The sequence below is a fragment of the Lepidothrix coronata genome, unplaced genomic scaffold, assembly GCF_001604755.1.
Source record: "Lepidothrix coronata isolate B3197 unplaced genomic scaffold, Lepidothrix_coronata-1.0 Scaffold32, whole genome shotgun sequence".
NCBI lineage: Eukaryota > Metazoa > Chordata > Aves > Passeriformes > Pipridae > Lepidothrix > Lepidothrix coronata.
This window is the reverse complement of record NW_016690212.1, coordinates 5,862,766-5,881,215: the sequence shown is the minus strand read 5'-3', so window position 1 is coordinate 5,881,215 and position 18,450 is coordinate 5,862,766. Positions and strand designations below refer to the sequence as shown.

The following is an 18,450-nucleotide window of genomic DNA, read 5'->3' as shown; positions in this document are numbered from 1 at the left end:
ATCACAGTGGAGGGCCACATTTCATACACAAACACATTGGCAGTCACTGTGCAAGTTAGGACCAACAATTCAACAATTATTTCCTGAATACCAGGGAAACAAAAAAATTTGACTAAGTAAGGGAATAGGCAAAAGTACACAGAGAAGATGTACAGGCAGCTCAAAGAACAAATTTTAACTGCTTCAACTTGATCAACAAAGGAAACTATTTTTAGAAAGGAACTAAAGGAAATATAAAATTCACAGATTTTCCACAGGAAAAAACCCATAGTTAACAGATTTCCTCAAGTTATATACAACTGTTGTATATGCTACAAATAAATTCTCAGAATTTAGTTACCACTCATCAAAGCTAATTTTTTCCCCAATTTACTATTAAATGTTTAGAAGAAAAGAGTTAGAAATAAAACTGTCTTGAGATTGTCATCACAGCTATTAAATAATATATCCTGACAATATAGGCAAAAAAAAGTGCATGATGTGGGTAAAGTGAAATATCAAAGACACAGGTAAATCAATCAAAAGCTACTGTGCTCACCATCAGCAACTTATGTTCTCAAAGAAGTCAGTTGTTCATTTTTTAATTTTCACAACAGTAAAACAACTTGATTACGTGGAGGACTTACCTACAGCTTCCCAGTACAGATTGAATGGGAATAATACTCAAAGGAAGGTTTGTTTTGACAACAGGACAGTCAGAGAAACACTGAAAATGCCTCTGAAATGTTGCAATTATTTGCTTAGTGAATTAGGGAGTAGTTTGGTTTTTTTTCCTTGAACATGTCAAAACTGAAACATTTCCTACGTTCAGCTGCACTCTGGGTGTATTTTTTCTCTCAAATCTGATGTACCAAAATTCCGGGACAAATAATTAGAAATAACTTGAAAGTAACATATAGTAATATATATGCTAATAATTCAAGTTAAGCTATGTATTTTGTTGGTACTAAATCATCAAACGATTACTTAGGTCTTTAAAAGAAATTACCAAAAAAGCCTCTTGGTTATTCTTTGTTCAGCAGAAGTCGGAATTGTTTATAATTAGGAACAGTAAATACTTGAGCATGACTACTCTCAAATACTTGTATTTTATGTTGATGCTTACAATCCGAATAATATATGTGTCAGATGTTCTAACTCATACTAGATGCAATAGTTAAAAAATTAGGTCAGTACAAATGAGATATATACTTAAAGGATTGATAATATGATTAATAACTAAGAAGAATCAGTTTCTGTTTAAATGATAGACTTGTATTGTTATTTCTCTGATGACATGCTACATTACAAACCACTATCTCCTTCCTACATGCTTTGAAAACATAAAGTCCTAATATGCAGAGAAACTGTTCAGCCAGGAAGAACTTAATATTTTCACTTCATATTGAAGTCTTGACTTTGCAGTTTATTCTGACTGACTCTTTACCCAGACACAGTGTGAGCAGCTTAGATCATTTCATTATCTCCAAAATGATTTTGTTCTATTCCCTTTGCGTGTGTACGTACATGAAGTTGACACAGCCCGTCCCTGCAGGCGGAGCAATCCAAACAAAACTGAGGTTTGTAGTCGGGAGATGGCTCACGTGGGATGCAACCACACTGCACATAAACTGGTTTCCAAACTGGTGGTCAGACATAATTCCTAGGAGAAAGACACAGGGGAGAAAAACAGTAACATGTGTTAATGGCTCATTGCAAGGTGCTAACAGACCGAGAAATACATCTGCCATGTGTTTCATCATGGCAACAGTGAGTGGAAAAAAATCCGAAAGTATGCAATTGAGTAATTAGAATTAATGCCAATCAAAATATTGGAGCTGGCCTTTGCTTGAGCCAAGACTGACTTTGCATTTACTGCAAGGATCCATGTATTTACTGCTATTATTCTCCATGAGGCCAATACCAGAGGAATTATTTACATTTTTCAAGGAGGAGCTGAATCACAATGTTATTCCATTATCTCATTCACAACCATTACAGATCTAAAAGAAAATAAAACCTGAAGCAAAAAAAATTGCTCTTTAACTAAGAAAAACGAAGCTTTTAGAGAAAGGTATTATCTTTTTGTAGACAGTTTTTTCTATTTGCAAAAAACAGATGAACTCTGGGTTCATGAAATCTTCTGATCTGAAATAAAAGCAGCAGCCTTCTACAGTTTTACCAGTATACAACTCTTTGATTTCTTTTTTTTTTGAAACATGCCTGTAATACATGGATGAATGTAAATGTCATCTATTAATCCCTCCCTTTGGAATTCACTGCAGTTCATCATTAGACAAAAACCTGTATTTTTTGACATAAAACAATATCTGACAGCAATCTTGTCCCCCTTGGAGCCATTCTGTAGTTTCCTACAAAGCAGTGCAAACTTGGTTGTTTGTTTGACACCCTCTGGCTTAAAGTAAGGCAATCTTACTGCAGTGTATCACTACACCTTTAATCCTGGGACATGAAAGAGTAATTGTTGAAACTATTCTTTTAAATGCTATTATCAGAAGGGAATGCCTTGTTCCAAGTTACTTCAAATATTGAACATTCATTGCAGAAAACAGTGACATGGGCTAGAACATTGCTAATACGATCAAAAGGAAAAGAAAATGTTTGCGGGTGTGTCCGTGCTCAACAAGGTCACTGTCAGCTGTTAGGTGATTGTGTTTCAAAGTTTATAGTGGCTGGTATTTCTCGTATTCCCTTGTTGCAATTCAAGCAACAGAGAAATAAAACCCACCTCCACCTCTCAGAATTCTCTGCTACTGTTTTTGATGGCAATTCTTCTGTAATGGGAATGCAACAATTTATCTTAAGCCCTTACAGATCCAGAGGTGGAAGGAGTTTGCAAGTGAGAGATCTACATCAAGGAGGGGGATGAATCCTTCCTAATGCAAATGTGGCTCCACCTGCTGCTCCCCAAGGACTGCCATGCCAGCAGCACATTGCAGGGAGGGCACGGTGCCTGTATCACAAATAAACCATTTCGCATTTTATGGACCAAAAGCAACACCTGAAATCCCATTCAGGTACTGGTGAAGATCACAGACTATAGCTCAGGATTACAGATGCTACCTATCCTGAGGGCTATGAAATTCTAAACCAGCTTTAATCTTTTGAGGAGAGAAATGAGCCACAGTGAATTTAAGCAATCCATCCCAGGAATGACAGGAGGCAGCAGGTGGTGGTAATGAAGCCTGCATGTTTTTCAAAAAATAAAAAATCACAACCTCCTCGCTCAGGGTTTTTTAGTTGGTTCCCCACTGAGAATACACACGTCATTCACACAGCTACAGTTCAAATCCCCAGTGATGCTTAAGCCCATTGCCTCAGGATGGTCACAGAGAAGGCTCAGGCTCCCCTGAGTGGAGCCTCTTTTCTGGAGATCAATAGTAGGGAAACCCAGGAATATGGTATTTTACAGACTGTTCTTTATTGGAAGAGACTAGATGCAGATGAGGTTTGGCCATCTCTTGCCATGCTGTACTGCTATTTTGAGTCTTTGTTTGCCTTTCTTGGCTAACTGGGAGGGCTGGAATTAACATCCTCAAAGACACCCACTTGACTGCTGGGCCCAGGTTCACTGCCCCACTCTCTGTGCTCAAGTCTATCCAGCAGTGCCCTGCTGAGACAGATGTGTCCAAAAATATGCCAAGAGAGATCCCTCACAGGGTACGTGCTATTTAAGCAACTGCTTTGCTTTGCTGAGGGTGAAAGCTGGTAGCTGTGCTTCTTTCCCAAAATTGTGGGTCTTGTCCCTCTCTCTGAAGTTTGTGCTGAAGCAAGTGACTTCAGTGATGTGGGCTGGTGTCTCTGGGACTGATGCAGAGCACCAGCCCTTGCCTGTCATCATCCCTGTTTGTACAATGGGAAACAGCCAGACTTTACCAGGTTAATTAAATAACAGATGGTGTCAGGGGAGAAGCAAGAACAGCCCTTCAGTTTGAAGAAATCCCCCTTTCTCCAGAGCCAGCCAAATACAAGGGAGGACAAAGACTGCCCTACCACATCCCCCAGCCGGGGGACAGGCACACAGCTTGGGAAATGTGACTGCTCCACTGCTTGGCAGCAACTTGCGAGTTAATGAATTCCCTAGGTTTCAGGCAGTGTACTGCAAAAATGTGTCTAATACATCAAACACGTACAACATCTGTGGAGAATTTCTTTTTCCCTTGATTTACATTTTAGAAAAAGAACAACTTTGCAGTGACTAGAATAAATTCTAAACAATGAAAAAACCCAAGTCATTCAAATATTTTTCAGAAAAAAAAAGTCAATACGAGCACAGCAATTATTCAAAATGCCAATTTTATAATTCTATCACCATTATCTTGATATTTTATTAGTAATTTGTTGTCATAATTTTTACAATGAAAACAACACTACTCATCTGCTGAACCTTTCCTGAGTACATCAGCTCTATTTAGGGGTTCAGAGTCTTCAGATCATTTAACTACAATTAAGTACTAAAACTTCATTCAGTGAGTGACAATGATATTATAAAAATTTTTTTATGCTTAAATCCCAAGGTTTCCTATTGAAAAGGTGAATACAAAAATTGTAAAAATGCAAAAAATTGAGAATGCAACTGATATTAAGAACTCACTAAATTAAGGATAAAGAAGGTTATTTTCCCCTTTTCCTTCCAGTCTTTTTGCAGTCCCTTACTATGGAAGGCAACTCCTCCCTTCTCCTCCATCCCCTCTCCAACCTGGTAAGCTGCTTCTCAGGTTAAATATTTGCCCCATAACAAATCAAAGGACAAATGTGAAACAACATTCTGCTGCAAAAAATTTAAATTAATACAAAACAAGCCCGATTATATAGCAGCTCTCAGAACAAAACTATATTCTGCATGTACCTCAGACAGCTTCAAAGACAGATTGAGCCTTTGTTTAAGGTCCTTGGCTCAGGTCAGTATTGTTCTGTCCGTATCCTGCTCACATCCTGGTGACCAGTGCAACTCTACATCCAAGTCTAGTGTTTACAAAACTAATAATCCTAAGGTAAAATTTTAAGATCTGCCTGTATAAAACTCTATGAACTCTTCAGCAAATGATCGTTTCCACGCGACTTATTGAATACTGAAATATTCAAAGGTTTGTGGGAGCTACACATCCACAGCTCCAAAATGTGCTACATGCATAGAAGCTGTTAGCATCTCTCTGAACTCCTTTTCCCTTGGTTTTTACAGCATGTGCTCATCATAATGACATGTTTCAGACATCTGCACTTTCTAGATTCTCCATCTCCTAAAATTTCTGAGGCTTTAGGAGTTTCAGTATAATCAGTATAACCATTATAACCATTCAAATCCCAAACAAGCTTTCTACCTGCCAACAGCACTGCTAGGAGAGGAACTAGACATACTCAATCTCTCTCAAGGGAACTCAGCAGCTGTTTTTATTGTGTAAACTCTAAAAAAATGTGCTTAGCTCTATTCAATGCACTATGTATAGTCACTGAATCAAAGAACTGAAGAGGTAGATTTCAAGAGAGAGAATAAATCCAGGGATAGAGAAAAATTATTGAATGGGAAATCTTAGGCAAAGTCAGATGACAAATACGCAGCTTCAGTCTTTACATGTTAACATACTTTTTACTGATAATCAGAATCACTCGTAGGGGTGTAGCAGCTAATGCAGGGAAATATTTTGCCTCTTTTATAAGGTGGCATATAGGAAGGTGAGCAAGATGTAAAATGCTGTGTTAGGTGGTCCATAAATGGTCAAATGCAAGTGTGGTTCCGGAACTCATTACTACTTTCACCTTGTTATGTAGATTCTCCAAAAGGGAGAACTATAGAGGATAGGAACTACTCTCCCATTTAGGCCCCTGGAAGCAAAAGATGATCTTTTCTACTGGTAGAGCTTGGAAAGCATCTAATGGTGCAGATAAATGCGGAAAGATTCACATAATTTTCTGCTTTTTGAGTCTGAGAAATATGTATCTGTGATAGCCCTGACTTACACGCAATAACAACATAATGTTTGGTATTACAACATGACATATCCTCCTTACAGTTTTCTAAACCAGAACTTTACATAGGGAGCTGCATATCAAGATCCTTGATAAATCCTTCACTGAAGCTAAGGCTCAACAGAATTTCCAGTACTAAACCAGATGAAAGGTAGTCTACTATTTCCTATTTCTTACATGAATTATGATATTAAAAGAGAGGGTTAATGTTAAATACAGGTATGAAATGAATGACCACATTTTGGTTTTGCTGCCTCTAAACTGATTATCTGCTACATGTTTCCATTTTCAAAGCTATATGTGACAGCAAAATGACAAACATAAAATATTGATGAAATACCAAGAACATAAAGCCCTAAATAACAAAATCACTCTGGGCTCTTTGGGAAAGAAATCACTCCTGATTAGTAGATAACAAATTTAAGTCAGAAACAGACACTTTCAAATTAGATTTTGCATTATGTAAAAATGAAGTACCTAGTCCTAGGAAGAATCTTTTCCCTTAGGAAACAGAGCCAGGGACCTACATTCTCCATCCAGGCTGTAGCATTTTGAAGGGTGATCCACAAATCCACAAGCTAAGCACAGTTCTGGTATTACAAAGCAGGGAGTGACGCAAACAGGACTGTGTCCAAAGACACCTCCTATGCTGAATCCCGTGCTGAAGTGGCCAAACAGAGCCTGCAACTTGCTTTTCCCATGCAGCACCAGGGACTTGTTCTGTGAGGGAATGTAGGACTGTTCATTTTTTTCCAAATGGAAAGGTGCTAGTAGCCACATATTTTATAATTATCATTTAAAACAATCACGCTGGCAGAGAGTTTATGCCCTCAGTCTCTTCTTCCCAAAAGCACAACCTCTCTTATGAAGACTAATTATGTAGAGAGGTCCCCCACTCTCCTGACTCGTGTAAGACCACACTACTCAGATGCAGGAGGTGACATGGCTTGGTGGCTACCAACAACGAGCCTCGCTTTTCAGTAAAGTCCCTGTAGGACAGGTCTCCAGGACCACTGCAGAACCAAGGTTCTCCTGCAACTTAAGGGAAAGCCACATGCCTTTCCACATCATTTGAGAAGCAAATTGGAAGCACAGTTGGCAAGGTGGCTGGCAAGATCTGAACTCACAGAAAGTCAAGTGCAGGCCCTAAGGACGTTTTTAGGTTAAAATCTGAATGAATATAGACACAAAGTGCTATTTACAGCTGCTAAAGCTGTCACTTTCAGACAACGTTTTCAGAGGTAGAGACTTTCCTTTGTCCTATGTCTCTTCGGATATTTAAAGGACCTTTTTGATCCTTATCTGTAAATATGTGTAAAATGAAATACGTTTTTTCACTAAATGCTACAGCAAGTGAAATAATAGTTTATTTTTAGTTATTGGAAGAATATTTGAGGAATATCCTTAAACTGTTATGAACCACTTTCAGGACTCTGCAATGTAAATCTTAAAATTCTGTGGAGAACTAGTGGCAGGAAGAAAATCAAACCGCTATCTCTTCATGGCGGGTTTTGTGTTCCCTTTTTTTTAGAAAACTCAAACGTGTTTAGGAAAAACATCAGTAGTCTGTGTTAAAAAGGACCTTTGGGAGTAAAGAAATATCTGGAACTGGTAACTCTAATTTCTAAAATGTGAACACAAATGTACAACCAGGAGCTCATGCAGTTTCTATCCAAGCAAGCAGACAGCTAAAGATAAATAAATTACCCATGCAAGTTCCTTTCAAAGTGAGTAAAGGTGCAGAATATGGCCCTAAGTGAACTGCACCCACCTTGCTAAAATATGTTGTTGCTGATTGATTTTGGGGGGATTATTTCATTCTGCTTGACAGAAAAAACACATCTCATTTGACAGAGTGTAACAGACTGCTAAAGCACTTGGTAGCCCTTGTGATCATTAAAGGTCAGGATGGTTTGGTAAATTATTAAACAGTATGAAGAAAGAAAAGACCAGCAAATGTCAGATATATTCTTCCACCCAGCAATATACTACCTTTATCTTTCTTGAAATCATATGTTTCACTATTATTATTACTGCTTCGTTATTAGGTAATAAATCCTTTCAGCATATGCAATGCTAGGGGAAAATGCCATCCACATGCTAATAAGAACAGTGGAAAAAGACCAGATAAATGTATAACATCTTAATAAAGTCTGTCACTAAAATCCATCAGTCCTTCTGTGATCAGAAGACAACTAGAGTCTGAATACAGCAATCTGATTCTTGGGAAGGTACCACTGTGCTGAAGTGACTCACCTTTTCTTCATATGTAAAATTTAATCGGGGGGGGGGCTATAGTTCTGAAAACAATCATTTATTGCAAGTTCACATTTGAATTACATTCACAAGTTGGGATCCAGGTATGAAGCAGATCACTTTAGGACTTTTAGGTGCTTTATGCTCACATTTTTGAATATTTACTGAATCAAGCCCTTCACCAGAAACACAGGTTTGCCGGAATAAACTTCTCATGTATGGATTTTTAAAAATTTGCTCTGAAAGAGAGGATATATTTTTGCTTAATCTCTCTTTTAATGTTCTACTTTAAAGGGATTGTTAATTAAAACTTTTGAGCAGCCTTTTGTTAGAAACCACTTAGGAGTATAACTTCATCTCAAGGATTTATGATTACTGGTCTCATTAAACCTAACAAGAGTTACACATATGGAAATTGTGGTTCATGAGGAGAAGAATATCCCTTCTTTTGCATAATTCCCCAGGACACTGAACGAGCCCCTTGTGTAATGTGTGATATGGCTGCATGAGTCAGGAGGATGAGGGTGGTGAGCCCTTGGTCTGCAGTGTGTTGGTGGTTTCAGGGTGGCCATTGTCAGAAGGGATGAGAGGACAATTTACAGCTGAAGTCTAAGTGCTCCATAGAGAGCAACATGGTACTAAGTTCTCCAAGGCAAGTAGATTTAGTAGCAGTAAAGAGGGACCAGAAGCAATACAAATACAAAATGCTAATAAGTTACTGTGTTGCTGAAATACAGAAGAAAAAATCTCTCAAAGATTTGAGCCAAAATCTATTTTAAATGTTTTCCTAACAGCCCCAGCATGTTTTATAATAGCAACCTTTGCTTTATAGAAACGTGTTGGGCTGATACCTTCATTCTTTACTAGCTTTTCATAGATCTATTTTAGCAGTGTGTTCCAGTTTATTCTGTTGAAGAAAAGCAGCTGTCTCTAGTTTGCATTTACTTACTGGGTCATTTTTACTGTTACTGTATTTGGCTTCTGAGTGTCTCATCCATATAAGCAGCTCTTGTACAACTTCCCAAAAATATTGCATTTTTCTGAGCCTTTCCACTTCGCAAACCTAAATCTATGTCCCAGTAGCCAAATATCAGACACACTGCTGAGTGTGGATTGAGTGGTTTGCATAGTGACAACACCCCTTCTTGGCTATAATGGTGCTGGTAACACCCCCTGGTACCCTATTTGCTCTTCTATAGCCTAGCATGACTAATTGGGATAATGGCTTCAAGGCTTTACCTACAAAAGCCTAAGTCTCTCTTTAATTTATTTTAAATGAACTTAATGGTTTCTGGCAGCAGTCTGCCTTGTAATGCATTTCCTCTATTTTGATCCTTCCCCTGCAGCCATATTTTGCATTTGCCCACGTTGTTGTCACTGCCTCAGTCACTGAAGGACGCACTCAGTGCCTGGTATCTTTGTTGCACTTGCACTGTCCCTAATTACTCTTTATATCTCTGTTGTCAACATTACTGGTGAACTTGGATGCTTTAAAATTGATAGTTTTCTCCAAGGCAAATTAAGTCAGTCAAACCAATCAATAAGGATAACTGTATAATGAAACCAGAGGGACTTCTATATAAATCTTTCCAGATGGAGTATTTATCATTTACAGACATCTCTTCCTGTTTTGGAGTGAGTGATGTCGTTATGGAAGTTACCCCGTTCTATTCCCCAATCCCCTATCTCAGACCATGTGAAAGTCAACTTGAAACCATGTATTGTGTTGTCCAGCTGGGTTTCAATTGGGATAGAGTAATTTTCTTCCTACTAGCTGGTAGAGTGCTGTGCTTTGGATTTAGTATGAGACTAACATTGACAACACACTGACGGTTAAGTTGTTGCTCAGTAGTGCTGACATTTACGCCAAGGAATTTTCAGTGTCTCATGCTCTGCCAGCGAGCAGGTGCACAAGAAGCCAGGAGGGAGCATGGCCAGGACACTTGACCCAAACTGGCCAAAGAGATGTTCCATACCATGGAAAATCATGCCCAGTATATAAACTGAGGAGAGTTGGCCAGGAGCTGCCAATTTTTCTGCTCAGGGATGGGCTGGTCATCAGCCAGGTGGTGAGCAATGGTATTGAGCACCACTTGTTTTTTTTTTCCCCCTTTGGTTTTATTCCTCTCTCTCTTTTTCATTTTAATTACTATTATCACAATTATTATTACAATTATTAAACTGTTAATATCTCAACCCCCTAGTTTTACCTTTTTCTGATTCTCCTCCCCATCCCACTGGAGGTGGGGAGGGGGTTGGGAAGTGAGTGAGTGGCTCACTGTAGTTGGATTCTGGGGTTAAACTACAATGTGTACAGAAGCCACTGTGTGTCCCTCACCAGCATCAGCTGCAACATCTCCACAGAGCTGGAGACAAGAGGCAATTTCCATTCAGAGGAGCAGTCCTGGAGGCGCTGCAGGTCTTCTGATCCTCTCCCCACAGTTGGGCTTAGAGCAGCCTCAGCAGTGCCTGCATTAGGGTGAACTGTGTAAGGTCTCCTACAGCCCCATGTCACCTTGCTGGGACACTGAAGTGACCTGTGACATGGCCATTCACAGCCTCTTGGGAGACTTATGGGATAGGCATGTCTCATAAAGGCCTTTCCTATCTGCTCAGGAAAAACTGCAGGCAGGCAGGAGCTATGCATCTGTGAGGGAAAAGCCAGCTGAGGTAATGATTATGCATGAAGATTGTAGCTTTATCTTCATGCATTTATACAAGGCCAACCACTAGAACATGTGCCAATTGTAAACATCAGTTATAGTGTCTGTAACACTTTGATCAGGAGTGAAGACGTTTGCAATTTTTTTAGCAGTTGACATCAGTGACACAGGAGCACTGGTTTGCCTTTCTAGGAGTTGAGAAAAGAGTTACAAATTCCTCAGAATTCATAACTATAAAAATAAAAACTGTAAATAAAGCTGCATAATGGGCAACATGGTCATGCTCAGCCTCTGCAAAGGTTTGAGGGGAGTAGAGAAATTACCAATCAATTTGTTGGGAGAAGTAAGGAAGAAGTGGGACTGAAAGAATGGGTTGGTGGGTTGAATGCAGAAATTTCAACTGAAACTGTCAAACTCCAGGAGTTATTTTTTTGAAACAATTCTGAAATTCAACACTGCTGGCTAAAATCCACCGGTATCTCTGTCTGTATCAAATTAGTGGTGGAAGGAAGCACAGTCCTGTACACCACCTGTATACTCCACAAATATTCTAATGTATCAGGACAAAACCTGCCAGATTTGCCTTATCTGTAGCCAAGAATGGATTACGTTTACAGTTTTTATAGCATAGGAGAACCAAACTGGGGGTGCCCTGGCTGTCAGGTTGGCAGTGGTGTAAAAGCATTCCTGAGAAGGAGAGCATGTGCTCCTCAGGTGCTGTGAACCAGCAGCAGGATGGGAGGATAGAGGGAGCCCAGAGGTGACAGCCAGTGTGGCTGAGAGCAGTGTCAGTCATTAGCACCTCGCTGACTCCCAAGGTGATGATACCCTGACCATGAAGTGTCACATTGCTGTCACCAGAGAAATGCACAGGGGAAAGAGAAGCAGAAGTTCTGATATTCAGGTGCTCGGTAAAGCTGGAGTTTGAAAAAAAAAGAAAAAGAACAATTTCTTTTCTATACATCTTTAACATGTCTTTTTTTGATTGCTACAGGACAAAACAAAAAGTCTGGCGGTTGTTCCCTTTCCCTGGTAAAATGGGCAATAATTTACTTTGCCTCCTGGTTTATCTTAAATAGTGCAGTGATCCCCCTCTTTGCAACTTCATGCTGCCTCTCCTCCACTGATCAGCAATGAAATATAATGTTGAGAGTATTGCTAAAGAGAAGAGCAGCATTGCTAGCAGGCTGAATTTCTGCCCACTGAAGGTAGATTGGCACCCATAAGAAGAAAACTCCTCAGAAGATGTATTGCAAGCTAGCGAACATGAACAGCAGCAAAACTTTCAGGATACAAAACCTAAATACAAAACTTTACACATCAAAATAAGCAAAAATAGTCACAGCCAACAAGTCAGAGGGAGAGCAAATTATTTTACTAATTCATTCCCAAAATACTACTTTTAACTCTAGTGACAAAAAAAAAATCACCCATCAGAAAAAATCTGGTGCATTGCCCCCAGACATAGAGTATATATTAAGACATAGATACAATAGACAGAAAATTGTAACACTTCACTTTTGTTTCTATCTGACAACATATATGGTCAGTTGAGAATCACAAGAAATTTTGCATTTCATTCCTTTGCCTGAAATTTACTTCTAGACAAAACATCAACAATCCTAAATATGCAAAAGCACTTCTGCATCAGATACAAGAAAGGCAAATAAAAGCAAGCTACCAAGAACAGCAACACTCTTGTAAACTATCAATGTCAATTGAAACTTCTGGGGAAAAAGACTGCTGTTATTGAAGTCTTTGTCCTCAGAAGAGCACTTTATGACTAAATAGTAAAGGCTAATCTTCTGCAGTCATTTCACGTGCAATATAGGATCTTAAAACCCATGGTTGAAAGAAGAAAGCTTTATCCAGAGCTATGAAAAGATGAGGAAAACACCAAACCAATCACCACAGGTAAGAGATCTGAGTTGCATTTAAAGATCTGGGATGGAAATGGGAAAAATATTTGGACTCCAGAAGCGGGGGATGAATGTGAGCAGAGCATCCCAGCTGCTGCTGTTGCAGGTCTTTGAACTAGATGCTTGAATTTAATCTTAAAACTTGCTTGCCTCAGTTCCATGAACGAACATTTAGCTGAAAGCTATCCTCTCCTAGCTGACACCCCCCACTGTGACTGTAGAAGGATAAATGTTCCAAGATTTTACTGTGGTTTTAAAAGGATTTAAAAAATACGCTAAGTCAAAGTAGCACCCAAGGGACTTACGCTGGGGAGCAGCAGTCCCATTAATGTATAAAGAGAAGGCTAAAAATATATAGATAAAACATGGCTCTGCTTTTTGACATGCTAATCTGCCCTTAACAAGAAAAATACCTTGAAGAGCTGCAGCCCTACTGTGAAGTTCCGCCCTTCATTATTGTTTTGCAATAATGAAAAAAGTATGTGTGTCACAAAGGGAGACATTTAACTTTCCATCTCAAGGTCTCAAATACATTTTTTCTTGTTCAAAGCAGATTAACAGTTCAGGAAATGAGCAGGTTTCCTAATTTACACTAATCTAAGCACTGCCATGTATGCTATTTGAGGTGTTTTCTTCAGGGACTTCCAGATACTTTGCAGTTGTAATTTTGCTGTCTCACACTGTAATATCAGCTCTTACAAAAATCAGCCCTTCTCCACATGTCCATGTTCTCTAATCTGACACTGATGTTTCTCTTGGAAGGCATCTATTGATTTATGAATGGAGTTAGTGTTTCTGAATCTTGTTGCTCATTGATAAACTAGTATATAACAGGATTATTTCTGGTAAATAAATGCTTGCCAAATCTGAGTAGACTAGGGAGTTTTCAATTGATCTACAAACTACAAACTGCCAAACAGTTTGATCTGGATGAATAGGGGAGTCTAAAGCTGACTAAAAGAGAACTATTTAGTGCAATCCCAAACCATCATTGAGAAAGGATACTGTATTGATTAAACTGCTTCTTGGTAGATTGAAGCTGTGTCATATGAGTGAATCCAAATGGTAACATGGCCGTTCCAGAGTGAGGCTGAAGACAGCACCACGGTGGCCACCTGGGGAAGATGCTCCACATCTACAAGTGAGCAAAGATATGAAGGAGTGGGAAACGCCTGTGTCCTGCTTACCCCAAAAAATAGTCATGGTAGAACACCTGTGAGCACTGATTGTGGCTATAATGGATCTATGTACTCCACACTTATAACACTCCCTGATCTTTATTTTGCAATTTATCTCAATGAATCACCACACCGCACTTTGAAATAAGTTCCATAATTAGTTTTCCATCCTTTTTTCATTTAAATGTTTTGAAATACGAACACTGCACAGCTGGAGCTGCAGGTTGTCCTGGCAATACATCAAAAGCTCGAGGGTTGCCAATATTTTGCATATAGGTGTACTATTCTTTTAGGGTGATACATACAGCTCTATGCAGTGTAGTACAGAGTACAGATAGCTCTTTGGAAATTACATCTAAGCTTAAAATAAACAGTCATAGAGAAATAATAATGATGAAAAGACAAAACCCATCAATTTGATCTTCCAACTTTTGAATGCTTCTTTTTCCCTTGTTCCCTCTCAAGTGATACATTGAAGAGATTCTTTAAAATAGCAAATTAAGGAAACAAAGCATTTTATCATGCACCAAAAGCATTTTATCACACAGAAGTACACAGACCCTCACACTGTGTGACATAAGCTCAGATCTGTCAAACCCATATCAGCAACTGATACCACTTGAACTAGCTATCTTAATGTAGTTGTTTGGTTATGCTGAAATCACTTCTCTGAATAATTAGACTTCTATGAGCAGCTCCAAATTAGCTTTCAGCTGTTTAATTCAACTATTGATAAGAATATATAAAGTTGTAAAACTTTTAAAAAACTGAGTAAACACTTGAGATGTTACAGCCCCTGATAACTCCCACAGGTATGGTCCAGACCACTTGAACCTGTACTTTAGATGCTTAATGAGTCAGTCCTCACACAGCAACTGATTACATTCCTTTTAAAAACAGCATGGAGAGATAGGCGCCTGTGATGGGCTCCACAGAAGGCTACCTATAACTTATGACCCATTCAGTTCCTCAAAAATTTCAAGCATTCCTTGATAATAAGGATTATGGAGCACAAAAAAAATAATATATTCAACAAAAATATTGTGATTCCCTTTGGCTAGCCCTACAATATAGCTATTTCCAAGAAAATGAAGGAAAGAAATCTTTTTCTTGCTAGCAGGCACCTTTTTTGTGCTATCAAAAAAAAAAAAGACCTTCTAGGGATCACAGCCTATGAGTTAAAATAAATTCCCAACATTCACTGCAGATGTAGCATTCAGAAATTTTAAATATTTTTATAACTAATTCCACTCACTTTGTGCAAATGGCAATTTTCAGAGACATGTAATATGGATGGATTATTTTAGGAGAATCAAACCATTAGGGATAGATACCCCAGTAAATTTAATTTATTTTTGAAGTAGGAAAAAAGTAAGATTTACTGAAAAACTGACCAAAGAAGAACATTAGGAACAACAAAAATGCTGAACTGAAGAGAGGTCATAGAATCACAGAATATGCAAAGTTGGAAGGGACCCACAAGGATCACTGAGACCAACCCTTAGCCCTGCACAGGACCACCCCCAAGAGTCACACCACGTGCCCAAGAGCATTGTTCAAATGCTTTTTGATCTCTGTCAGGCTTGTGCTGTGACCAGTTCCCTGGGGAGCCTGTATTGGTAGATCTCTGAGAAGCACTGGGTGAGGCAGGTGCTCTCTGGTGTGTTTTGAAATTGTGAAGGTAGCAAATGATTAGTATAGGAAAGCTGAAAATAATCCTCAAGACAAATACTTCATGAAACAAACAAACCTTTGCTGCTGAAGTGGATTGTTTTATGTGATGTATTATTCATAAAAATGAATGCATGACTATATTCAAAGCTGAGCCTGAAATGCTTGAGAGCATCTGGACAAGAAAGACATAGTTAAACAGCTACATCTCTACAAGTATGGTTGTAGAGCTTCATATCAGTATAGGTCTTCTTACATGGACAATGAATCAGCTTGTACAGTATAAGATAACTTTATCCTGTTAGAATTGAATCTCTGCAAGAGAATATACCAATTTGATCACAGCTTCCTTCCTGGAGCTCCTGTTGTTCCACCACTACACATTTTTTGTGCATAAAATACATTTTAAAATCCAATATATCATAGAAAACCTTATTTTAGAACTTCTGAGATTTCTGTACAGATGATATTTCCTGAATGAAAGCCTTTCTTTGGTCAGATGGTCTAAGCAAGAATAGCAGTACTTCTGCTTTGAGGCTTATGCTTTTCCCACGGAGCTTTACTGAGTTATGATACATGTGGTCATGCAGTTCTTCCTTATAACTACTCAAAGAAAGAACATCCTATTCTTTGCTCCCTTCCGAAGGATCAACAGTGTGATCAGGATTGTGTCACATTAATTTAAAAAAGGAGCCATGCCACATATTGCAGTACATTCCAGGAATGTTGACCATGAATTGAAGGCTGACTTACAAACTTTCATGCATTTTGTAACAAACTGTTAGTTCTACCTCCCCCAAACCCAACATCTAAGTTCTTGGGTTAATTTTTTACAGTTTGATTTAAACAGCTTCATTTGAACAGCTAGTTCCTCTGTTTTCATGCCTACTTCTCCCTCATTCTAATTGCTTCAGCAAACCTCCTTCCCCTCAACCTCCACTGTCCCAGTCTTTCTACTCTACCTGCTTCCATGCTTTCTGTGGACCTCAAATATCCCTGCTCACATTTTCTCTACAAGCCATCCCTTCAATCTTCTTCCTCGAGTAGCTCTCAAATGACAGTCCTCACCACAGGACTGCAGGAACAGAGCTATCTTCACCTTCCTTCTTGAGAAAAAGTGGACCTAAAAAGGCATAAAGCAGCTAATTCCAAGGCAAACCACCAGGGTTCATGAAATCCAGCATAAGCAGACAGGGTTTTTTCTGTCATCGATCTTCTCAGAATGATAGGTTCACAAAATCCAAGGGTTTTTGTACAAACCTGTCAAGTCCTTAAGTGACTTCTGGAATTAGAATGACCCACGAAGAATGAAAAATATCCCTTCATTGCAATGTGTCATAACCAAGAGACCACTTTTCTCTATATTGTTCAGCCATTTGGCTGAAATCTGCAGAATTCCAGTTTGGCTGATGATGATTGTTGATTCCTTTTGTTTCATTCCCATTATTTGAAGGGCATTGTTGTTTTCAGTGTCATCTAAACATAACTGGCCTATGTTGTAATTAAACTTTGATCAAATTTTTAATGGGATCTCAGAGGAAAACAGTATTTTACTAACATGTATTATTCTGCATGTATTAATCAAGTGAATTCTTGTTGAACTGCTGGGATCTCACATAATAACTACTCTGTTGTTAATTAGCAGAGTAGAAAAATGATAGAATCTCTTTTCACTGAAATAATACTTTTGTATCCAGAATATTCTGAAACTTTTTGTTTTAATTTTCAACACTGATTAATTTAGTTTCAGAATTTTTAGCCTTTCCTGAGGCACTTTACTTAAAAAGACAATATCCATATATGTAAAAGTTGTCCCAAACAATAACGAAGACATACATTTATGACATTAAGTGCTTGAATCACTTAGGCCAGCTGTCCCTTATAAATCATCATTAAATAGCACTTTCATGAGTATTGTCATGAAATGTTAGTCAGCATTTTCATCAGAAATCTGGCAGATCTGAAGTCACCAACTGTGACACTTTCTAACAATATAAACATTGGCCAGCTGGGAACAAATTGTGATTCAGGTTAGTCACGTGGAATATGGTAAAGAGAGCATTTGGTGAACGGATTCTACCTTAAAAGTAGAGCAAAACAAAACAGACCCCACCCCCAAAACAGTACTCTGGCCACAGGGAAGCTTGCAAAGCAAGGACCCGCAGGGGGAAGAGACTTCCCTGAAGCCTGAGGTGTCCTTGCAGAACCACTTTGCTGTAGTTCCGTAGTACTGAAGAAGAAAGACCCACCACATCAGGAGAGATGCTGGAACTGAGTAAAGCAGCCCCATGTGCTCCCTGTCTAACAACCAGTGCAAGTAAGAAAAGGTGGCAGATGATAGTAGTAGGTGACTCTCTTCTAAGAGCTACAGAGGCACCCAACCTGACACTCTGTCACTCTGGTGAATTAGCATGTGGTTACAAGACCAGTGCCACAGCCTTGTTCTTCACTAGTAAGTGCTCCAGCCACATCACCTAAGTGGCAGAGAGAGAAAGTCACATTAGAGACTATCTAAGGAACCTGAAGGTGTACAAGTCCATGGAACCTGATGAGATATATCTGTGGGTTCTGAGGAAACTGGCAGATGAAGTTGCTCATGAAGTTCAACAAACTCAAGTGCAAGGTCCTTCACCTGCATCAAGGTATTCCCAAGCACAAATACAGACTGGACAGAGAATGGATTGAGAGCAGACCTGAGGAGAAAGACTTTGGGGTGCTGGTGGATGAGAATCTCAACATGACCCTGCAGTGTATGCTCTCAGGCCAGAAAACCAACTGGATGCCAGGTTGCATCAA

The 18,450-nt window shown here is 39.0% G+C and overlaps 1 protein-coding gene across 2 annotated transcripts in view; it reads right to left on the bottom strand.

Moving 5' to 3' along the window:
- RELN (reelin) overlaps positions 1 to 18,450 on the bottom strand; it is a 280,189-nt gene that overhangs the window by 199,172 nt on the left and 62,567 nt on the right. For both annotated transcript variants that reach the window (XM_017811391.1, XM_017811392.1), the window contains exon 3: positions 1,507 to 1,642. In XM_017811391.1, coding sequence (XP_017666880.1) covers positions 1,507 to 1,642 — 136 coding nt within the window. The remainder of the gene's footprint in view (positions 1 to 1,506; positions 1,643 to 18,450) is intronic.